Genomic DNA, 24782 nt, shown 5'->3' on the forward strand with positions numbered 1-24782 from the left:
TGATTGGTCAAATAATTACCAAATAATAGGTATCTGATTCTTCCATCATTTCATATGCATTTTTTTAGGGCTAATTTTCTAACTTTCCCCAATATCCATTGCAAGGAGGTTACTCTTGGCTGCTGTATTAGAACAAAGGCTCATTCTTGCTTCATTTCAGTTAAAAAAAAAAAAATCATTGCTTATATTTGAGGTGCTTATCTTAGTTCATCAGGATACAGTTTTGTTGTTAGTTGTTTAGAGAACATGACTTACCATTAAAGAGAAACTGCTTTATAAAATTTAGAATTGCTTGGTGCTGTGTAAGAGTCTCCTTTCCTTTAACTGATTAAATGGGAGTACTTCCAAACTCCTTTGACAGGCTAAAATAACAGGCTTATTTGTGTGATCAGTTATATCTTCTTTCTGAGTATTTCTCTCTGAATAATCCCTGTGGCCTAAAGGAAATCTTGTATCTGAAAATGCTTTTGTCTTCATTTCTCTATGCTCCTCTGGCCTTTATAAACATCTTTTGAGCCTCTTCAGGCTCATTCGGGTCTGTGTTATTTTTCTTCCCCCATGTAGTCTGCTTCCAACCTTTTCTCATAGAATGAACAAGCTTATATATTTTGTAATCTCATGTATTTTCTTTGTTTCCAGCTGAGACAGGCATCCCTCTTTCATCAGGGCACCTATATTTACTTATAGAGTTTTTTCTTTGTATAATGCCATCTTGTGAACCATCCTGCCGGGACCATATTAGAGCTGTATGCTGTGTATTCAATCTCAGAGTTGCTACCACAGTGAAAAATTACATTCTTCTGGGGGTGCCTGGGTAGCTCAGTCAGTTGAGTGTCTGACTCTTGGTTTTGGCTCAAGTTGTGATCTCAGGGTTTTGAGATTGGAGCCTGCTTAAGATTCTGTCTCCTCCTCTCTGTCCACCTCCCTACCCCAACGTGTGCATGCTCTCTCTCTAAATTAAAAAATATATATATTTTCTTCTAACTTTTGTGCGTTAAAAGGTTTTCTATGGGAATGATTATTCTCAATTAACTGCAGTTATCTTCTTAACTCGTTACAGTGCAAAGGTCATTTTATTCTGTACTTACTAATTTGTGAATCTCTAGTAGATTTGGTTTCTCTGTAGGCATATAAAATAGGAATTCACCTAAAAACATATGACTGTTGGATTTCATAATACTCATATTAGGACTTGTTTCTTATGTAATATTAAGTGGCAAGTGATATATTTTAACCAGCCTTACTGAGATCATTTCTATGCAGAGTGTTTGGTTTTGGGTTTAGCTGGAAAAATGACTGGACATTGCAAAATTCATTTGGGGCTCATTCAGTTGCTGAGGTCCGTGCCCATCTGGATAGCTGCTTCTGGTGACATAAAACCAGCAATGCTGGCTGGTTGCTGCAGTTGGGATATGTTTTGTACGAGATCCTGGGGCACCGTCATTTTAGAGAAGTAGATTCTAATGTCAGAAACTCATTGAATTTCTAGCTTAGTATACCTTGAGCATCTAAATATTTTTTGAAAATTCATTTTTCTTGAAATGAGTTTCAGAAAAATAATTGCTTTTGCCCCCCCCCCCTTTTAAAGATTTTATTTATTTATTTGAAGAGATCACAAGTAGGCAGAGGCAGGCAGAAGGGCGGGGGGAGCAGGCTCCCTGCAGAGCAGAGAGCCCAATGTGGGGCTCAATCCCAGGACCCTGGGATCACAACCCAAGCCGAAGGCAGAGGCTTTAACCTACTGAGCCACCGTGCTCCCCCCCTTTTCTTTTTAAAGTAATTTTATTTTTTCATTTCTATACTAATGTATAGTATAACTAATCTTTGTTGTGGTTGGCTTATGGAAGTTGTGATCTAAAATTCTGAATATAATGCGTTCCTCCACGATCATGCTGTTTCCCGAAACATTTTTTGTTCTTTATCATTTTACTAATACATTTACTTATCACAAGAAGACATTTGAAGAGGGATCTCCCAGTACAGAGGAACAACAGATGTGATATATTTCCTTAGGGAAAACTCCTTGTTTCTATTCCCAAATGTAGCTCTTAACAGTCCTCATTACTTCTCATTGCTCCTGTTTTCTGAATCTAAGTAAGTCCCGCCCTGTCTTTCTCTCTCTTCTTTTCTTTCCTGTGTTCTTGTAAATAAGACTGAAGAGAGAAGAACATTAGTTCTTTCATAAAAAGAAGGATGAAGTCACAACTAGATGCAAGATTAGTCAGTTTTGTCTGCCCAGTTTTGAGAGCTACCTCTGGGAAAAGAAAGGGAGCTTTTCTATGGTGAGTAATCCCATTTTAACTGTATAATATAATATAATATAATGGGCAAAAACCATAACATTCTGCTTAGGGTACTTTTGAAGTGTCAGTTTTTAAGTCTGGAAATTAAAGTAGAGAAGTTGAAAAGCTGGTTGCTATATATATGAAACAGTAAAGAAACAACTAACAGAGAAGATGGGAAAAGAAATAACGGAGAGAAAAGAGGGCCGTACAGCTGAAGACAGAAGAAAGTGTATCACTCTTACAAATAGCTCCTCTGTAGCAGATCCTGTTTTTGTTTATTGTTTGTTTATTCACTTACCCAGTCCTTGACTTACGCAGAAATGGATGTATCTAGCACCTAACAATGCTTTGTGCTTGGTCCCCGGGTTGTAGGGATGACATTATTATCTTATGTAAGCAAGTGGGTGACACATTTGCAGTAGAAAGGATAATCACTCCAGCAAAGTTGTGCTCTCCAGTGGTGTAATGTAACCATTTCCATTACTTGTTACTGTTTTATTTTCTCATAGAATGCTGATTTGAATAAAATAGACTTGAAGCTGTTAGTTTTTACTCTTAAATTCAGTTTTATAATTTCACTGTCTCTCATAAGGAAGCTTCCCCATTATTGCATTCTCTCCTTTCTTGGTTCCTTAACTCATTACCTTCCCTGGTTGTTTCTTTATTATTAGCGGGGAAGTTGATTGAATAACCTGGCTGTGGAAAATTTGGTAGACAGTAAAAACATTTGAAATTGAAGTAGATGTTAAGTATTGTTACCTGCTAAATCACCTGGTTTACACTGAGAGATCAGATATTATTTGGCAAGAGATGAGGGGGCAAGTTCATAATTTCAGTGGGAATTTGTTTTTTTATCAAAAGTGGAGACAAATCCAGTGATTTGAAGTTGGTATTACAAGTCAAGAAGTGCAATACATTTCAGCAGCATTGCAGTACATTGATACTATGATCTTGTTGGTTTGGTTCTTTCATGAGTGAAAAATAAAAATGTTGTACTACATGTACTTGACAATTCAAAGTTAAAAATTAGAATAAGGTACAAATGATAATGAAAGTGGTACTCTGGTACTTGAAAAAATATTTCTAAATGGTTACTCAAATGACAGAACATTGTATTTTATTTCTCTACACCTGTATGTGAAGGGCATATTATCAAAGAAAAGTTCATGAGGTATAGTACCTAGTTAATCCAAACTTGTTATATGTGTGGCCTGCTTTGAGGTGATACCACTGTCTTTTTTGTCAAGGTATGTTATATCTGAACTGATAAATCTACATTTCTACGGACTCTAATTATTTCTATAATAATAATATTTTTAGAACAAGAATTCCAAGTAAATTGCTTTACTTGAATTTTGAATTAATTTTTATTTTCAGAATGCCAAGAGATACTCTGTTCTTCAGGAGTGAACCCAAGACTACCATAAATAAATTTCATTTGTTTCTCAGCCTGTATTTCAGATACTCAGACCCACTGAGAACATAACTGTGACTGATAGAAGTAACATCTAATTGTTATATATTAAGGCTAACTTCCTTCCTCTAATCAATTCCAGGCTGCCAGGATATTGCAGATGAGTTCAGAGCACAGGAGATTGATGGACAGGCCCTTCTTTTGCTAAAAGAAGACCATCTTATGAGTGCAATGAATATCAAATTAGGCCCAGCTTTAAAGATCTGTGCACGCATCAATTCTCTGAAGGAATCTTAACAGGATCATGAGGCTGTGAGAAAACAGCGGTTTTTACTCTTCTTAAACAGACTTGTAAGGTAAAGGCGCAAGTTGGCCTAGAATATTATCATATATTGTGGTGGATAGCCAAGCACATTGGAATCTCCACATCAAAAGCTGACATTTCTTCTACAGATATGATTCATCATACATTTTCATAAGTAGCCTACATTGGTAAGATTGATTTTACAGGTTACATGCAACAATGAAAGACTGATATAGAGGGCCATGATATTTTTCAAAGAAACATGTTATACTAGATAATTTTTTAAAGGTGATGTTTATCGTTAATATAAAGAATCCTTTTAAAAATAATTTAATGATTTACATTTCTCCTGTTTTGATTCGGTTTTCTTATACATTTTTCTACCCTGTAAGTTTTCTATAGGTTGTCATGAGAGATATAATTTAGGAGTAATTTAGGACTAGTATAGGAGTCCAGTGACTGGAATTGTATGCAATGAGCTATCAGTGTGCATTTTAAAAAAATATGTCTGTTAGACAATTGCTTTGTCTATAAAAAGGGACTGCATTCTAGCATGAATTATACTGATCTGGAAGTCAGAAGAGTTGGTTTCTATTCCAAACTTGACTAAGAATTTAGTGTGGCTGAGAAAGTTGGTTTTCCTCTTAGTTTTTGCACATTTAGAGCAGTGGCTCTCAGCAGAAGTCAGTGTTGCTCCCCAGGGGACATTTATCAATGTCTAGGGACATTTTGGTTGTCATAGCTTGGAGAGGCTGGGTAGGGTTGTTATTGGCATCTAGGCCATGGAGGATAGGGACGTTACTAAATATCCCACAGTTCACGGGATGGTCCTCCAAAACAAAGATTTATTGGGTCCAAAATACCAAGTAGTGTCAAAGTTCGGAAACCTGATGGAGGAGTGGTAAATGTTGCTCTTTTTTACCCAAAGGAATATTTTGAAAAGATGGGGCACAATAAGGAATACATGATACAGTCGAAGTATTTCAGATAGCAGATGTTCAAGTATTTTTCCTAATTTTACCCATTCTAGAAAAAAGGGGAAAGTCCATTGAATTGACCCGTAAAATAAGGACTAGCATACAAATAATTTGACTCTCAGAAAGTACAGATTTCAAATTAATTATCTTTCATACCTGCTCCTCTGCACTGATGAGGGCATACTGTGATTATACTTTATGAACCAGTGCATAGCCTTTACAAGTAGTCCAAGCTTACTTGGCCTGACAGAAGTTTGTAGTGGATACGTGGTTGGTCTTTGGATTTTTTTCTAACCTTAAACATGCTGGGTCTAGCTAGAATACACATTCCTTTTTCCTTGACTAAACTCTTGCATGCTTCCTACAAAGTACCCACCAAGTAGTATCTCTTGGATTATCAGACCTAATTTTGTATGTATATTAGGGAAAAAAAATTTTAAATTAAAAATTTTCACTAAATAGTTAAATAATCAGAATTATGACAATAAAACAGAATTGTTGTGGGAACTGTGAGAGCCTTATAGTCCTAGACATTAAAAAAAAATTTTTTTTTTAATCTTTGCCACACGACAGAAATGTTTTAAAATGGAAGGAACATACACAGATACTTGGCAGAAGTTCAGTAAGTGGGGAAGAGTCCATGGGTTTCAGTCATTGTCACTGCTCTTTTCAAAAAGATTGTGTTGAGCTAGTAGAGGACTAAAGATGTCATTAAAGACATCACAGATATTTATCTTTTGGCTTTGTGTACATTAGAGAATGTTGATTATTTTTATACAAAAATACAGCGGGTAATTTTTTTAATCTTTAGATGCCTCTTGTTTGAATGTATGCTTTGTGGGATTCTTTTGTGTAGTAATGTTTTAAAAAAAAGATGTTTACTGATAGTTACATGTAGGATTAGAAGGTGTAATATAGCGTAAGGCTCATGTTCCAGACCTACAATAGCTGTAGTCTACGTCACATATTTCTTTATATCACATTTTTAACTGGATTAAAGTTTCAAGGAAAGGTAGGTACTCTATAATTAGTTTTCATTTGTTAGCAGTTATCGTTACGACAGAGTTGTCATATGCTTGACTTTCCCCCGTCATCTTCCAGTTTCAGAACACAAGTATAGGCTGAGCATTAGTAGGAGATGGTCCACTGTAGGGGGGTGTGGAGGGCACAATGGAAAATCTCCCTTTGGAAGTAAAACTTTTTCATAGATAATCCACAAGCAATTGATTATTTGGGGATAGACTCCCCTAGCAATAATGAGTATCTCCCATTACTATATTATCTATAGCCTTTAAGGTATTTACTTTGAAGTATGTATAGGTTCTCCTTTTATTTACTCCCTTTTCTTGTATCAGTCATTAGATACTAACTGAAAGCCCCTGTACCTAGCACTGTGTTAAATATCCAAGAAAGCTTACAGGAAGGGGGATTTCCATTTGATGAGAGCACCTTATAATCTTAAATCTTGTAAATCTCAAAAGTAGTCCAGATCTTCTCTTGTCCTCACTCAAAACATACCTAGAAAATATACTTAGTTTTTCAAGTGAGCTATTTTATTTAGAAATGGCTCATTTGCTCAACTGCTAGTTTTCCCTGTTGATGCATCTGTTTCTTTCTAGACACTTTAAAATCAGAGCTTCAGTTATATATGATGGGTATGGATGATAACACTGGGCATGCACCTCTCTCCTACGTTCTAAGCACAGTTCTGGTATGAATTAGGTGGGGAGAGTGTTCTTTTTCCTTCATGCGACTAATTGTTTTAGGATTTTCACTGAGGAGAAAGAATGACAAAAGGGCACATGGGAAGTTCTTCCTATTTCTGCTACCTAAGTTTGCATTTTCTGACTTGTTTAAACTGATGCACTCTTTTCCCATTGAGGGAAATAAAACCTCCACATCTCGATTTTTATTTGCTTTAAGCCTTGGCTTCCTAAAAAAATAAACACACTGAGAAAGCTGGATTGTAAACTTTTTACATGACACGAATTTTCATCAAGCCTGGTGTAGGCATGTGTCTGACAAGCCATGCAGCTTGGATATAATCACTATTGATTAAGGCAGAGTGCTGTCTGTAAACCTGTCCCTTTTTAAGTGGCATGTAACTATTTCCAGGATGATACTTTTAATTTGCTGTGATATCACTAAACAGATGTTTTTCTTAGTCTTAGCTTAAGGGTTGTCACAGAGTAGGGAAGGTGGAACGGGGAGAAGACATTAGCGAAGAAGCTTTAGCATGGGAGAGAGGCGGACAAAAGATCTGCCACTTTGTTTATCCCACTTCGACACTGAACAGATTTCTGCACTTTTGAATATTCATGATTTACCTAGTTTTAAATAGAAAGGATTTTTTTTAGATAGCCCATTGTTTGTTTTTGTTTCCTAATGTGTTTAAACACTTACTTAGAACTGTATGAAGTAAGTACTGTTGTGCCCATGCCTTTGAATAATTTTCGACCTAGCTAATCCTCATAGAGCTAGTGTGAAATTCTTGTCCGACATATACTCAGTTACCAGTCTGAGACTGAAATCTGTCCCAGTGTCCCAGATCACAGACTTGTTCAGTTAAATGTTATAAAGTCCTGTTATTTACATTCTCAGTGTTCTGGTACCATCGCAGCCTAAGTGTGATAGGGTTGTGTTTACATGTTTACATGTGTGTATACCATTTTGGAAAGAATAAACTATGATCGATGGATGTGAGTGATGCTATCCTCACAGCCATACTGAGTAGCTGAAATCCCGGTTGGACACACTGTTAAGAAGTTGTAAAGACATTTTAATCTAGAAACCTGTGCTTCTATCTTGTGGTTTGAAGATCCTCATCCTTAACGACTGGTAGGAATGCATGCTGCCTGGGTGCGGTGGGCCTGAGCCTGAGTGGACAGCCTCAAAGGGCCTCACCTACTGCTTCCCTCTAAAAGCCTGTTCTAGTCAGGAGGGAACTGTGGGAAAACTTCTTAGACACCTTCATCTGAAAGTCCTTAGAGAGGGTTTGGTAGTAGGGTTAATATTAGGAAGGCAGTTGGGGCAGGAGTTTTTAATATCTAACAGTCATGTTTCAGTGAAACCTTTGGGCACAGTGTTCAGTCTGTTTCCTGTGCACCATGGGGGAAGGACAGGGAAGTGGAGGAGGAGACAAAAGGAGGAAAAGCATCCCAGACCCAAGGGGATAGCACAGTTAACGGAGTGAGGTTGTATAATGTTGCTATGGCCTTCAGTGGTTCAAAATAATACAGTGCAATGGTTGAATCGCAGTTACAGCAGTAAGATTCATCTGTAATCATTCTTGTTCCTTCCTTCTCCATCAAGTGATCCTGCCCTTAGGAGGACTTCCTGTCCCTAAAAGAACTATTAATAAATAGTTCCAATGATACATAAGTTAGTGAATTTTGACTTTAAAGGTGACAGCTATTGTACTTAGAGAATATCTGTCAAACTCACAGGTTAATTTATAATTGAGTTACTGGAATTGTAGAGGAGAGTATCCATTTTCATATACCACAGTTGAATCAACCTTGCAGATTGTTACAAAGGCATTTTAAGATAGTATTTTATTTTTTAGGTTGTATCCAGGAATTGGGTGACTAAAGAGCGGTAGCTTTTTCTTTATTAGTATGGATTTCAATGGAAGCCTACCTCTGTTTCTTTAATGCACAGTAGTGTGGATTATGAAATGAACTGTTCAATTCACTCATCAATATTGGTATTTTATGAATCTATTTGAGAGCATTTGGTTTCCTCTTAAAGATTGTGATTCAATTTAGATAAGCACAAATACAGTATTAGAAAAATAAATATGCAGTCTTACTAAAGTTTAATTTAAAGCTACTATAAGCTGTACATCTTAAAAAAAGTTCTTTGGGAAGATATTCTTTTTTTGTTAGTTCATAATATGTACCACTATATAGTTCCCTTCATAGCAGCAATACAAGCCATTTCTTCAATTTAAAAAAAAAAATGTTGACAATATCTTCTTTGGAAAAAGTTTCTTTAATTTTTAAAAATTTAAAGTTTTACATATTATTTTTAGAGCTTATTTAATCTATTTTAAAGTAATACTATGAGAAAGCTTTTTTTGAACGTTATAAAGCACTAATGCAAATTAGCATCATTTTCCAGAGCAGTGTTTGGCTTTTTCTGAACTTTCACTTGAGCTTGCAGACATTAAAGGGAGTGGTCTCCCTCCTCCTCAGATCTGAGGCCCAGCTTCTCTAATGAAGACCCCATTCTACTCGAACCCATGAACACACACCTTGTAAGTGCCATGTTTTGGGGACCGTTTAGGATAGGTTTTTCCATGAATGGTTCATTTTTTCTTTTTCTATAGCTTGTGAACATTAATTTTAAAGATGACAGTTGTCATCTCAGATGTTGGAGAAGAGGGTGCACTAGAGAAGTATTTGTTCCCACTGCTTCTGAAAAGTAGAATTGCTCTCAGTGATATTGATGGCGTCAGTATGAATCCATAGAAAGAAAACCTGTACAAAGGTTTTAAAATGTATTGTTGAAAAGAAGTCTAGTGATGAATTTTAAGTCAGAAAAAAGAACTTAATATAAATTTAAACTACTGTTATGCTAACATGGCATAGCTTTAAATATAAGAGTAATTTAGTAAGTCCTTTTAGACCACCTATTTAAATTGACTCCAGTAATCTTCTTAAGGATTGATTGTAGCCATCATTTATTGGCTTAAAAGTTATGCTTTAGGGAATATTATCAGTGTTAAATCCATGTTTTGTGGAGCTTTTTTGTACAGCTTTTTGTGGAGGTGAGGAAGTTGGTGTGTGTAAGGTAGTGGTGGGGCTGATAGTGTAATAAACATCAACCAGCTTGAGAAAGAAGGAACTGGGTTTAGTCTTGGCCTCAGGCAAACCAGAAGTGTCCATTGTTTAAAATCTTTGTTTAGAATGTGTGGTTAAAGTCTTAATTCTTTTTGTTTTAGATAGTACTAAATAGTCTACTTCAGTACTCAATAATAGATGAACATAATCATTAAATTAACATGATGAATGAAGATAAAGTGCTGGTTGGGGGCTGGGAGTTTTACTTGCTGTTAGTGACTTAGCGTGTGTGACACCTTCAGCCCTTCCTTAGCCTTTAATCTGTTCCGTCTCCTGAATATACATTATGGAGCCTCTACTACTCAAAAGGCTGATTTTGGTTTAAATCCTCTTTAAGGCACCTTCCGGCTCTAAAACTATGATTCTAGGCCACATAAGGGGGTGTTTTTCAAGTTGTTTCTACTTAATTCTTTTCCCCTTTTTATTGGTTCATTTCATACTAAGAGCTTTTGATAAAAGATACTTGTTAAGTGTCCATTTCCTGGGTCACTGGCAGTCTTTGTTCTCTTACAGATTAAAGCAGAGAAGAAAAATTGTCCAGACAAGCAAATGAGGGCATTTTTCTAAATGCTTCCTACTAGTTCACCCTGAACATATGAACACATATGAACACTGTCACTCATGCACTCATCCATTCATTTAGCAAACCGTGTGAACACTTACATGGTATACATGACTTAAGGAACTGGTAATGAGTACACAGAATCTTCCCAAACAAAATTCTAATTGTGGCTTTAAACAAACATGGACATTATTATTATTATTACTTGCTGTACTGAATGTGAAGCTGGAACTAGGGGAAATTTTTATCCACTGGGTTAAAGTATTAAGCTCTATCTAAAGGGTCTGAGTGAATCACAGCACTATTCCTAAAACACATTTCACATACCGATCACAGTCAATCATACACCTGATAAGGTTACAAAATCAAGGGTACCTGATAGGGATTTAACATTTTGAGACTGTTGTGACAGCCCATTATTTCTCAGAATTATTTTGACACTTGAATCTATTCCAGAGGTGTTGCTATACAGGGTGTGTGACAGAACAATACAAAGAAAGAAGCTGGTGCTGGTTTACTATATATTTGTAATTACAAAAGCTTTACACCCAGTATTGACAGTGGAATAACTTTCTCAAACTGAAAAGTCTCAAGGGGGATCGCTAAATAGTTTTGTTTTTTATTGTCTTTTTTTGATAAAGCAAGAAATTACACAAATTTACTGTTATTACAAATATCTACTTTTTAAAAAGCACACATGTATTACATAGTAAATGGGTTTCCTTTAAAATGCAGTACTGGTCAACAAAAAAACATTCGATGCTTGAACTGACAGCTGTTTGGGGAATAAATACTGAATGGCATTGAGTAACTGGGTAAAGTTTCCTTACCACTTGGGGGTTCTGTGAAATGATGTTCTAATTCCTGTTGATCCAATGATACAGATTAACATCATGCTAGCATTCTCCATAAAGATATCAAATGAAAATAATTTTTTCCACCCCTCAAAATAAAAATATCTGCTATTAAAAAAGATCTTTTGTGCATCATAGTTGCAGCTTTTAAAGCAGGAAAGTGTCCCAGTACATGTTAGATTAGAATCTAAAACGGATTGAAAATAGAACACTGACATCCAAGTAACCAGATAGTCTGGGTTTAAAATTTGCCATGGTCTTGGTTAAAATTTACTTTTAAAATGTTTTAATTTACCGAAGTTTTCAAGTATTTTATGCTGTTAAAATATCTATTGTATAGTTCTTGTATATGCATTTTTAAATTTTAAAAAGCTAATGGAGTGTGCAAAGATGGTATAATTTTAGATTTCTGATTGCTAGTATACTAAATTAGATTCCCAGTCACCTCATTCAGAAGTTTGATCTTGTTTTTCCCATAGGAAAAAAAAAAGTGAAAATGAGTTCTAAAAACTATCCTCAGAGTGAGGAGTGAGCTGTGGTAAAAGGCTGGAGTTGTAGACACAGTGTGCAAAGGTGTACTGATGGGAGAGGCGAGGGTGGGCATTTCAGGCCTCTATTAAATCACTGCTTTTGTCTTCTTGTTAAAAAAAAAAAAGTTACTTTGTTGACTTAACAAAGGCAAATTGTTGTAATTTTTTTTTTTGAAGCTTCAAGCACATGTTAACTGATTTTTAAATTCCTTTTGGTTCCTCCCATTGTTCTAAAATAGGAGTTTCATATTACTAAGACCTCAAAAGTTCATCTACCCAGGTTGAACAAAGCATCACCAAGGGGAAAGGAAACCTTTTTTTACTTTTTCAGAAAACAGATGTTAGATTATATATAGATGTATTCTTTCCATTGGATATTGTATTAGAGTCCTCCTTACAGGAAATGAAATAGTTTTAGCACTCTTAGCATTAGCGTTCCTAGATTGGTGTCTATAGCTACAGTTTTAAAATGTATAACCTGAAAATGAAGTTAATTTTGCATTATAAGAGCACAACATGATCTATGTAAAAAGACTGTCCATTTGGTGTATTTTTTTAAAAGAGAAAGCACTTTCATATTAACAAGTAGCATGTGTATGAATTTTAGATTTTCTTATTTGTTGTGTCTGTATTCAGTGAAGTAAAATTGAGCATTCAGATGTTTGTTGATGGCAACATTAACTGTTCAATTAAAGCACCTTATACTCTGCTGCTTAACCTTGCTTGTAATTGCACCTTTGTTACCTGCACATTTTCACACAGAATATTGTTGTTAACATTGCTTCATGTGGGTCTGGATGGAAGGTTAGTGGGCCTACAGGATCATTTATTTATATTGTTTATATTACAATAATATATTGTAGACCAGTTGTAAGTTCATTTCTTTACAAATAAAAGCCTCTTCCATTTGGCTGGTCTATTGGATAATTTTTTTCTTTAAGCTTATGAGAGCCTTGAAATATTTACAAAACTCTGCAGAGTGTAAATCTTTACTAACTAAGTACAGTATATTTTAAAGTATCTCAGTCCTAGGTAATGGCCAGATAGAAAGTGGGATAGTCAGAGGGAAAGTAACCCAGAGAAGCAGAGGGGACCAAGTTTAGAAATAGTGACAGTTACAGACAGTATCTACGTAGTTGAACAAAGTGACTTCAGATGATTCTGCCATCGAGGTGGCTTTACTCTGGCAGTTCTGCCCACCAGGGGAGGTTTGGCAGTGTCTAAGACGTTTTTGTTGGTATGTCTTGGGCAGAGGGAAGGCACATGCTGAACGCCCTCCAGTGCACGGAGCAGTCTCCCACAACACAGAACTGCCCAACCCAAAATGTGAGCAGTGCTGAGGATAAGAAATCCTCATTTACTTTTCAGTGGGACACATTGCCCATGTGATTACAATTTGACATGCAAGTATGTGACATACAAGTTATAAGTGAAAATGAATCTGGTATGTCATGGAAAGAGACTTAGTCACTACTCCCAGTTCTGTAGGGTGAGCAACTAAAAACTTTTTTCCAGGATTATCTGTATTAAAAACAGAGATATATTTTTGAAAATTACCTAAATTTAAATTGAGTTGATCTTCCCTTTATGTTAAAAGAATATTTACACCAAATAATTTTAACAAAATGATCTTGATTTTCTTGCTTTGAATTCAATAAAAATGTTTATTTACACTTGTATAGTATTGGCAGAAAATCTCAGATTTACATAACATGTTTGCATCCGGTAGTTTTTTGGGTAACATGAAATCAGTATGGCCAAGTATTAACTATTTTCACTTTTGTGTTAAATTAATATTGGTAACATGCAGTGTTTCTGAACCAGTATAACAAAATTCTCTTGGAATTATTTGGTTTTGCTACCATAGCCCCAAAGACACATTCTGAAAAGGTATGTAAGGTGGGCCTGGGGAGTAGAGCTTCAGAGTTCAGTTCAGTCTTTGTCCTTTCCCGTTTGTAAAATTATGATTATTACTGTAGTTGTCAGTTTTAATTAGTTTTAACATGACAACATTAACAAATTATTATTGATATAGGCTTTTCAATTTGCTCAAGATTATGAATTGTAAGTGGAATGAAGCAGCATTTCCAGTTGATGAATGGATCCACAGGTAATGCAATGTCTCTTAAATTAAGCTTGTGACAATTAAACCAATAAATTGTAGCGATCAGAAAACTATTGATGAAGTACAACCATGGAATGTTCATCTCAATATATGCTGGAATCTGTACTTTAAGTAAAAGAATAATTACTTGAAGTAGTACAAATGGTAACCAGGTACCGAGAAAACAGATAATGAACTTGGGCAAGAGCGTTTTTTTAGAGCTCAGAGTATAACCACAATGGGATGGAAAGGGGAAATACAGGATAGTCTCATTCATATAGGAAGTCATCCTAACAGCCTGTACCAAGGCAATAACTTCTGACCAAGAGGTTAGAAAAGCCATAAACAAAATCACCACCATGGAAAATGACAGCCAGTAACTCTGAATGCTAATGTAGAAAGGACACTGGTAAGAATAAACATTCTGTGCCTTCAGGCTTTGGTAGATAGCTGGATCTCCCAAAACATAAGCAAGGACTGAAATCCAAATTAAAATTACTATAAAGAAATAAAATAGTTTTTGACACTTAAATGCAAGCTTTGTGGTTTTAGAGAAATTCAGGTAATAATCTATACAAGCTATCAGGAAAACTGGATAATGCAGAAAGCCGTAAGTGAAAGAAATAATTTGAGTAAATAGGCAAATGTGGTATTTAGTAAACCTAATGCCTAAAACTACAAAATCCCTGAAATAGAATATAATGGAAATATTTACTAAAAGTAAAAGATCGATGAATGCTAGTGAAATGCAAAAATATTCCATAAAATTTTGATAGCTGATTTTTCTTCTCATTCCTAGTGTGAGGATATTCAGTAATATTTTCCCAAGTATAATCAAGAATAGCAGACAGTTACCATCTAGAGGCTGATTTGCTTGATGTAACTGGTATTGAAAAGAGCAGTTCTCTGAAGAAAGAGCAGTCATGGTTTTAGCTGAACTGCAGAAGATCTGCTGAAGTACATACGATAAAACACTGCTTCAATTTAGCTTCCATCCCTGTAAGGAAAAATCACAAGAAAACCTGATGCCATGTCTAATTTTACTAAAGCTTTATTCTCAGGGCACATGGCTGGCTTAGTCTGTTAAACGGCTGCCTTGGGCTCAGGTCATGATCCCAGGGTCCTGGATTGAGTCCCACATCAGGCTCCTTGCTCAGTGGGGAGCCTGCTTCTCCCTCTGCCCCTCCCCTTGCTTGTGCCTGGTCTCTCTCTCTGTCAAATAAATCTTTAAAAAGTCTTAAAAAAAAAACAAACACAAAAACTTTATTCTCAAAGAACTAATTTAATCCAATCATTTCTCAAATAATTACAGTTGATCCTTGAACAAGGAAGCAGTAAAAGGTACTGATAAGGGCCCTGTATAGTAAAGAATCTGTATATAACTTAACTCCCACAAAACTTCACTAATAGCCTACTGTTGACTGAAAGCCTTACCAGTAAGTCAGTTAACACATATTTTCTACATGTGTTATATGATGTATTCTTACAGTAAAGTAAGCTAGATAAAAGAAAATATTAGGAAAACCATAAGGAAAATACATGTATAGCACTGTACCGTATTTATTGGAAAAAATCGGCATTAAGGGGAACTTTGCATTTCAAACCTGTGTTGTTCAAGGGTCCATTAATAGGAATTTATATTTCTCATAATACAGAATATGATCAGAAAGAATTAATGTGTACACTTCGGTCATTTTTTAAGATCCACATGGTCCAGAACTCTCTGCTCTATAAACAAAATGTTACATATAAATTACTACTTCTATAAAAGTATGGGTTTTAATAACTTGTAGAGATAGAAAAGTACTTTTATCTACCAGAACCAAAATGCAGGATAAAATAGCAGCCTGAGAGGAATACTCAGTTAATAATTACCGATAGCTGTTAACCCAGTTTCACTCTGACTCCAGACCCACCCAGCTTTCTTTTTGTCAGTGAAATTTAGGATAGCATTTTGCTGCGGGATCATCATTCTGAAACTCGAAGATAGAAAGCAGATGGTAATATTCCACCCACCAACCTCCACCTTGTTCCTTGGCTCCTTGTTCCCACTATTCCTCATTGTATTCAGAGTTGAGCCCAGGCTTCCCGTGCGGGAGGCCCCCCCCTCGCCCTCTGGCGCCCCCCCCACTTGTAATCTGTCTCTCTCTGTCAAATAAATAAAATCTTTAAAACAAACAGACAATTCTTGACAACACACAATGCTTTACTTACTCTGCTTTCTCCAGTAGGTCCTTGTTGGCTGATAATCTCAGTTTTACATCCTTTAGGGATCTTGATTTTGGTACGTGGCATTCCAGATGCCATGTGACTAAGCTCTGCGCGAAAGAGAGAAAACATAAACAACCACCATTAAGAGCAGCCACTGTGGGATTCAGTATAACTAACTGGCTCCAACTCTCTGCTTAGAAAAACTAACTTTCTGAGGGATTAAAGCCAGTAATTAACTGCTTATATTCTTTTTTTCCAGGGATAAGAAGATGGGATACATTTAGGTGGAAGCCCCCAAAGACCCCGAGACATGGGTACATATCACATGGCATCTATTTAAACAAGTCTTGCTGGCATTGCAGTTTCTGCCCTTAGGCTTCAGAGTCTAAACTAGTGGTTCTCAAACTATTTGGTTTCAGGACCTTTTGACACTAGTGCCATGTAACATAAGTAACATTTTTTTTAAATGAAAAATTATTGTATTTTCCCAAAAGGAAAAATTTAGTGAGCAGGGGGCATTTTTCACATTTCACAAGCTGCTTTGGTGTTCAGCTCAATAGCAGGCAGCTGAATGTCTCCTCTGTACCAGCTGTGGTATCACACATCATGCAGCTTTTGCAAAGTCCTGTGTTACATGATGAGAGCTCGAGAATAAAAATACATACTATTATAATCAAAGAGTTGTGTTATACCGTCTCAGAAGTCTGACAGAACCGTTTGCATTAAACGCAAGTATTTAAAGAGGAGCAGAGTTAACATTCTGGTCTACTCTTGTACAGAAAATGGAATTAGTACTGCAACTAGATTCGCTGATCCCAATGAATGGAGAAAACCTACAGTAGAAATCACGTACTGAGCCTTGTTCAGGGGTTTACATACCTTTTATCTAATCACCTTTACAACAATCCCCAAAAGGTAAATATTTTTCCCCATGAGGAAACAGATGCAGGGGTAAAGCACATTTCCTGAGGGCGGATGACTGATAAATGTTGGAGCTGAAGTTCAAGCTCAGGTCTGAATTCAAAGCTCATATTCTTCAGTAAGGGACATTATGGCTTGACTCACAACTGGAAATGAAGAAAGGGACCCAATTTATATATGTGAAAAAATTCTGAAAAGGTGACATTCAAAATAAAAGTAACTGTATTGATTACTGACACCCGAAGGACTAATCTATGTGGATAATGTAATTTTATTCCTTCAAAAGGTAAGTATACATAAACTTTTCAAAATACGGTCCTTGCTTGATATGTCAAAGTTCAGTTAAAAAAACAAAATGTCCCTCAACTCTGATAACTTAAAGAAACATGTTTTCATTCATTTATAGTATAATGAAATTCAATATAGAAAGTTAAGAAAATACAGGAAACTGGTTTTTATTTAACTTGTTTTTTAAAATAGGTAAAACAATTTACATGGTATAAAAGTCAAGTTATAGAATTATATGCTGTGAAAATTCATCCTGCCTGCTCTTTCAACACCCTTTACCCCCAAACTCCTCACTATCCAGTTTGGTTAGGGCATGATCTCAGGTTCCTGGGATTGAGTGAGCCCTGTGGCCCCATGTTGAGCTCAGCAGGGACTCTGTAACCAAGTAACCATGGTTACCACTTACTTGCCTGTCTTTCAGAGATACTCTAAAGCAAGGTTTTACAAAGAAACTTGAAATTTCCATGTTGTTAAGGAAGCTAGCAAAGAATTCTTGATTTGCTCTTTTCCAAGTCTCATTCATATACTGGTAAAAATCACGTAAGAGTTTCAAAGGTAGAACACAATAAAATATGAATCAATGATTAGTCAGATTACAGCAGTAATTCCCACCAACCCCAAAAATAAGGCTGGTCATGAGGAAAGAAGGTCATCTAGGCCAGGAAGGAAGACAGGAAGTAAGGATTATCTCAGAGTAGAATGACAGATGCTCTCATTTTCCTGGAGTATAGAATTACAGTGCTCAATCCTACCTACTTCTCTGTTTCTAGGCCCACAGGGAGATTTCAGTTTCTTGACCCTTAAAATTAGGTGGGCCCATGATGTGGGTATTTCCAGCCAAAGGGTTATGAGGCTCAAGCATTTAATTGCAGAGGAGAAGCCTCTTCAGTGTTCTCTTCTCCTGCTACAGCTAATAGAGTGGCCATGTGTTCCAGGTGGTACAGCTCGAGATGGTGGAGGCTTTAACCTGGGTCCTTGAGTGACTGTGTGGAGCAAAGCCTTGATGACTCACAGTGGATGTACAGTGTAAGTGAGAAAAATCTGTCATATTAAGCTGCAAGGATTTTGTGATTATTTCTTACTGCCTATCCTCACATTTCCACAGAACTTGAAATTTTTAACAGCATGTATTATTATCAATTTTAAAAAGCTATAGTAGAAAACAACTTTGAAAAGCAACAGTGCAAATGTCAGAAAATTGGTAAAATAAAAATTCAGTTTTAATTCCCAATACATTGTTTTGTTGTGATTTTCTTTATATTTGTCTGTATTGGAAAAGAAGGTCTCAAGTTACTGACCTAAGTGTCCACCTTAAAAAAAGAATGAATTAAACCCAAAGTAAACTAAAGGAAGGCTCTCTTAGAGGTTTATAAAACAAACAGAACAACCAGTGAACCAAAAGTTAGTTCTTTGGAACAACAACATCAACAACAATGAATTGATAAAACTTCAGCCAAACAAAGCAAGAACCTACTAAAACTAGGAAAGAGAGGACCTCACCACACATCATACAAACACTGAAAGGATAATAAGGACTGCTATGAATAATTTTAATAACTGTCATGGAACAGAAATTCCTTTTTTTTTTTTTTAAAGATTTTATTTATTTGACAGATCTCAAGTAGGTGGAGAGACAGGCAGAGAGAGAGAGGAGGAAGCGGGCTTCCCGCTGAGCAGAGAGCCCGATTAGGGACTCGATCCAAGGGCCCTGGGATCATGACCTGAGCTGAAGGCAGAGGCTTTAACTCACTGAGCCACCCAGGTGCCCCGGAACACAAATTTCTGAAGGGACCAAATCGCATTAAAAAATATCCCTAACGATCTCTATAAAGAAAGTGATTTTGGATTTAAAAACCTTCCCACAAAGGTTCTAGGTTCCCACAAACCTTCCTGCAAAGGTTCTAGGATCACTCTAGATGAACTCTACTAAACATTTAAGGAAGAAACAGAAGACAGAAATACCTCCTAACTTCTTTTACAAGATCAAAATCACCCTGATACTAAAAGCAAAAACATTTTAAGAAAACTAAAGAGAAAAGCTGTAATGATCATCTGAATCGACACAGATAAAGCATTTGACAAAATCCAACATGATTAAAACTTCCACAAACAAACAGTAAGGAGGAACTTGCCAACCAGATAAAAAGCAGCTACGAAAAACCTAAAACCTACACCTAACCTCATGCTTAGTGATGAAAGAGTGGCCATTTCCCCCCCAAGATCCACCCTACACTCAACAGTTTTTTGGAAACCCTATCCAGTGCAATAAGGCCTTAAGAGGAAATAAAGGGCAGGAAGATTTGAAAGAAAGAAGTAAAACTGTAATCATGGATCATGTACTTAGAAAATCTAAAGAGTCTATAATAAAGCTACTAAAAGTAACAAGTAAATTTAGCAAGGCTGCAGGTTCTTGTTTTGTTTTTGTTTTTGTTTTTTTTAAGATTTTATTTATTTATTTGACAGAGAGATAGCACAAGTAGGCACAGTGACAGGGAGAGGGAGAAGCAGGCTCTCTGCAGAGCTGGGAGCCCAATGTGGGACTCAATCCCAGCACCCTGGGATCATGACCTGAGCTGAAAGCAGCGCTTAACCAACTGAGCCACCCAGGCAGCCAGGTTGCAGGTTTTTAAAAAATCATATTTCTAAACACTAGTGATAAACAACTGAAAAATGAAATTAGAACATTTTATTAGCATTAAAAATAGGAAACATTTTGGGATAAATTTGACAAAACTCACGCAAGCCCAGTATTCTGAAAATTAAACAATATTTAAAAATTTAAACAATACAGAAAGAAATTGAAGATCTAAATCAATGAAGATCTATACCATGGGTTGGAAGACTCAGTATATCTTTTTGTTGAAAGTGGCAAGCTGATTCTACAACTTATATGGAAATGCAAAGGACTGAGTAGAGCCAGTTTTTTAAGAACAACAGAGCTGGAGGACTTCTACTACCTGATTTTAAGACTTGGTTATAAGGGTACATAAGATAGTCCTATAAATTAGTGTAATAACAGAAGAGGATTCAGAAATAAATCCACATATTTATGGTCACTTGATTTTTAAAAGGAAGATAATTCAATGGGGGAAAGAACAGCCTCCTCTAAAAATGATGCTGGAGAGTGGATATCCATATGGGAAAGATTACATCACATCATACCCCAAATAAACTCAAAACTGATAAGACTAAATGTGTGGAGGGGCAGGGGGATGGGTGAAACAGGTGACGGGGGATTAGGGCGTGCACTTGTGATGAGCAGTGGATGTTGTTGGAAGTGCTGAATCACTGTACTGCACACCCGAAACTATTACTATACCACAGTAACTAGCTGGAATTTAAATAAAAACTTTAAAACACTTAAAAATTAAAAAAAAAAACCCTTAAAAATGTAGAAATGAAATCAAAATATCTGGAAGAAAAAAGAAAATCTTTGTGGCCCTGGGCAGATGTATTCAATTCCTCAGCTTGTCATAACAAATTAACCACCGGGTGGCTCAAAACAACAGGAATTTATTCTCACAGTTCTAGCAGCCAGAAGACAAAAGTGTCAACCAAGACACACTCCCTTTGAAGCCCTGGAGGAGAATCCTTACCCACCTCTTGCAGCTTCTGCTGGCTGCTGGCACTCCGTGGCCTCCGGGACACCACCCACCTCTGCCTCTGTCTCTGTCTTTCCAGGGCCTTCTACGGTGTCTCTCTGTGTCCTCTCCTCTTTCTGTAAGGACACTACTGGATTTAGGGTCCACCTTAATTTAATCCTACATGACCTCCCCTTAATTATATCTGCAAAAAAAAACATTTCCCAAAACGGCTGCATTCCAGGTGGACGTGGATTTTGGGGGAATCCTAGCCAATCCACTCAAGTAGGCAAAGCTTTTCTTAGGACATCCACACATACATTGAAAAGGCGGGCTTGTTAAAAAAGAAATACTTCTCTTTAAAAGCACAGTTATAAGAAGAAGAAAAGGAAAGCTACAGACTGGGAGAAAATACAATAAATATGAGACCAATGACTTGAATCCAGAATGTGAAAGGACTCTTAAACTCAGTAAGATAATTAGTCCATTAGCAAAATGGGCCAAAGATTTAAACAGACACACTGAGCAGACACAAATGCAAACGCAAACCACAATGCGCTGCTTCCACAGACCACTACAACAGCAACATTGAGAAGACTGCCCGGATGTGTGTGGCCAGGAAGCAGAATGACCAGACCGCTCAAACACTGCTCAAGCACTCTGGAGCTTTCTGACAATGTTAAACATCAATTACCATTTCATCCAGTAATCCCACTCCTAGCTATTTACCCAAGAGAAATGAAAACAGATGTCCAGAGAATGTGCGCACCAATGTGTGTAGCAGCTTTGTTCACCATGGGTTCAATCTGGAAATGTTTCATATGTCCACCAATAGGAGGATGAATAAACAAATTGTAGTGTACCCATATAATGTACTTCTCAGCAATAAGAAGGAATGAATAAAAAGGATATATGCTGCACAGGCATAGATCTCAGAAATGCACTGAATGAAAAGAACCTGACACAAAAGAGTACAGACGGCAAGATTCCATGGAATTCCAGAATAACAAAAGAAATCCATGAGCCAGGCAGACTGTCTGTGGAAATGTGGAGCCAGGCTGGGGCAAAGGGGCACCAGGGAACTTTCTGTAGAGATGCAAATGTTCTATATTTGGATTGAGGTGGTGGTTCAACAAAAGAATATGTTTTTCAAAATTCAAACTGTACCCTGAAAATGAGTGGATTTATTTTTAAGGATGGTCATCTCACAGTACTAGATATACAAGTGAAAGCCCAGAATTCATTTAAATATCCAACAATAAGAAATTGGGTATATAAATTATGACATGACTTCCAATGAAAGATGGCAGTTTGAACAAATGCAATTACCTCTACTTGCTCTCATAATGCCACAAAACAGTAAATTGAGTCTATACCAGATTCTAAAACAAATAAACAAACCTAATTTGTCACGTGAAGACACGAGGGAAACAAGTCACTATGTTTTAAACTGGTATTTTTAACAGGTATTTTTTCCTGCCTTTTCTTTTCTTTTTTTTTTTTTTTAAGATTTATTTGACAGAGAGAGAGATCACAAGTAGGCAGAGAGGCAGGTGGGGGGTGGGAAAGAAGCAGGCTCCCCGCTGTGCAGAGAGTCCGATTCGGGGCTCGATCCCAGGACCCTGAGATCATGACCTGAGCCAAAGGCAGAGGTTTTAACCCACTGAGCCATCCAGGTGCCCCCTTCTTTTTTATTTTTAAACTTACTGTACCACTAGGTGACAGAATAGTGAGGGGATGTTTACTTTTATAGAAGCATGCTAATAAATGAATAAGGAATAATAAAATTTGAAAATCACCATTCTGTAACTCCTGATGTATTAATGGAGGTAGCCAATGATCATCAGTAGCTACTAACATCCGAGAAGGAAGGATGTACCACCGTCTAGAAAGTAGACTTGCTGAGAATAGAACCCGACCAAGCCTGCAGATTCAACTACTTACTTACAAAAAAACAGAGGACAAAAGAACAAGTTACATAGCCCCAGGAGACACAGTAAGCAAAATCCAGATGGAGGTCAACTCTCTGGGACAAACAACTTGTATGTTCAATAAACTGTATCAATAACAAATGATTAAATGAGATTTCAAATACATCAACTAAATGCAATGTGTAAGACTTATCTGAATTCAACAAAACAAACAAGTACATTTATGGGGTACCGGGGTGGCTCAGTTGGTTGAGTGTCTGCCTTGGGCTCAGGTCATGATCCCAGGGTCCTGGGATGGAGTCCCACATCCAGCTCTCTGCTCAGCGCAGAGCCTGCTTCTCCCTCTCCCTGCTGCTTCTCCTGCTTGTGTCCGCTGTCTTGCTCTAATAAATAAATAAAATCTTTAAAAAAGAATTACATTTATAAGACAACTGGAAATTAGAATACTGCCTAGAAATTTGAGGGTATTAATGAGTTATTAATTTTTAGCATCATAATGGTATTTTGCGATAGCTGAACTGTGGTCCCCCAAATTTTTATGTTGAAGCCCTAATCTCTAGTATCTCAGAAATGTGACTGTATTTGAATATAAGGCCTTTAAAGAGATAATTAAAATGAAATAAGGCCACCTGTGGGGGGTTACCTAATCCAATCTTACTGGTATCCTTATAAGAAGGAGATTTGGATGCACACAAGAGACCCTGGGGCTGGGTGCACAGAGAGGAAAGATCACGCAAGGACATGCCAAGAAGGTGGCAGCCCTAAACAACTTCTATGGTAATTCAAAACCTGTAAAACTACATACTGAATTATTTACAGATGAGCAATATTCTCTGGAATTTGCTTCGAAATAACAGAATATGTGTCTGGCCGGAGAGGGAGTTGATGGGAGTATAGATGAGGCAAGACTGACCACAGGTTAATTAATAGTTATTCTGTTTCTTTGTAGGTATGTCTGAAATTTCTCATCAATTTTTTAAAGACAAAAACATCCAACGATGAAAGAATTTATAGCAGACACCAGGGGAAAAAAAAAACACAAAAACAGTCCAGAGGCTGGAAAATGAATGGCCAAGTGTTGAATGACAGCATCCTGCCACATGCAGTGTGGTCTGAGAGGCAGGGGCATCAGCATCACCTAGGAACTTGTTATAAATACAAAATTTCAGGCTCCAACTTGGACCTACTGAATCAATCTGCATCTTCATTTATTTATTTTTAAAAAGATTTTATTCATTCATTTGAGAGACAGCACAAGCAGGGGGAGAGGCGGAGGGAGAAGGAGAAACAGACTCCTGGCCAAGCTGGGAGCCCAATGTGGGGCTCATTCCTAGGACCCTGGACTCATGACCTGAGCCAAAGACAGAAGTTTAACCATCAGGCATCTCTCAATCTGCATTTTTAATAAAATCCCCAAATGAACCACACATATTGATATCAGACTGAAGAAAGCTAGCAGGTGAGCAGGCACAGTGCAACCTAATTTCTACCTCAGAGCCTGCAAAATGCTCAGGAATTGCTCAGGTCAGTTTGGAAAGGGATGCAAAGGTGGGGCTAAAAACAGGATTGGATGCAAATGACAAACAATTAGATCCCAGATCCCTTCCCTGTCTCAGTGCAACAGAGACTGCCTCTCCATGGAATAAGAGGTTTTCTCCTCCAGCAAGAGTAAAATTTAGGTGGTCTCCAGCTAAACTCTGGAAAGACTTGAAAATGGAGGGATACCATGCTGAAAAAGAGGGAGATCAAGGAAAAACACACATATTAAAAGTTGAGACCTCTCCAGTCTTCTTTTCCCCACTTGGATTTTTGAATACCATTATCACAAAAATATCTGACGGTACTGACCTTGAGTCTTCCCTAAGGAAATAGCCTAGATAATGCCCTATTGATCAATATGAACTACATATCCAAAGATCATCAGACATTCAAAGAAAATCTCTACTATGAAAAGTCAAACCGACAAGAAGAAATAG

The 24782-nt window shown here is 37.0% G+C and overlaps 2 protein-coding genes across 11 annotated transcripts in view; one reads left to right on the plus strand and one right to left on the minus strand.

Moving 5' to 3' along the window:
- The window catches only part of PHC3 (polyhomeotic homolog 3), a 78663-nt gene extending 65983 nt beyond the window's left edge, over nucleotides 1-12680 (plus strand). For 5 of the 6 annotated variants that reach the window (XM_059391567.1, XM_059391569.1, XM_059391570.1 and 2 more), the window contains one exon: nucleotides 3842-12680. In XM_059391567.1, coding sequence (XP_059247550.1) covers nucleotides 3842-3996 — 155 coding nt within the window. In that variant the 3' untranslated portion in view covers nucleotides 3997-12680. The remainder of the gene's footprint in view (nucleotides 1-3841) is intronic. The other variant, XR_009402511.1, reaches the window with a different exon arrangement.
- The window catches only part of GPR160 (G protein-coupled receptor 160), a 70540-nt gene that overhangs the window by 16037 nt on the left and 29721 nt on the right, over nucleotides 1-24782 (minus strand). For 2 of the 5 annotated variants that reach the window (XM_059391577.1, XM_059391578.1), the window contains 2 exons: nucleotides 16965-17152; nucleotides 16105-16192 (listed from right to left, as the gene is read on the minus strand). Coding sequence is in view for 4 of the 5 variants with exons in the window: in XM_059391578.1 (XP_059247561.1) it covers nucleotides 17147-17152 (6 nt within the window). In the remaining variant the exon portion in view is untranslated. Of the gene's footprint in view, nucleotides 1-13414; nucleotides 14872-16088; nucleotides 16193-16964; nucleotides 17153-20894; nucleotides 20984-24782 lie in introns of those variants that run through there. The other 3 variants (XM_059391575.1, XM_059391574.1, XM_059391576.1) reach the window with 3 other exon arrangements.

Source organism: Mustela nigripes, chromosome 2 (genome assembly GCF_022355385.1).
Source record: "Mustela nigripes isolate SB6536 chromosome 2, MUSNIG.SB6536, whole genome shotgun sequence".
NCBI classification, from domain to species: Eukaryota; Metazoa; Chordata; class Mammalia; order Carnivora; family Mustelidae; genus Mustela; species Mustela nigripes.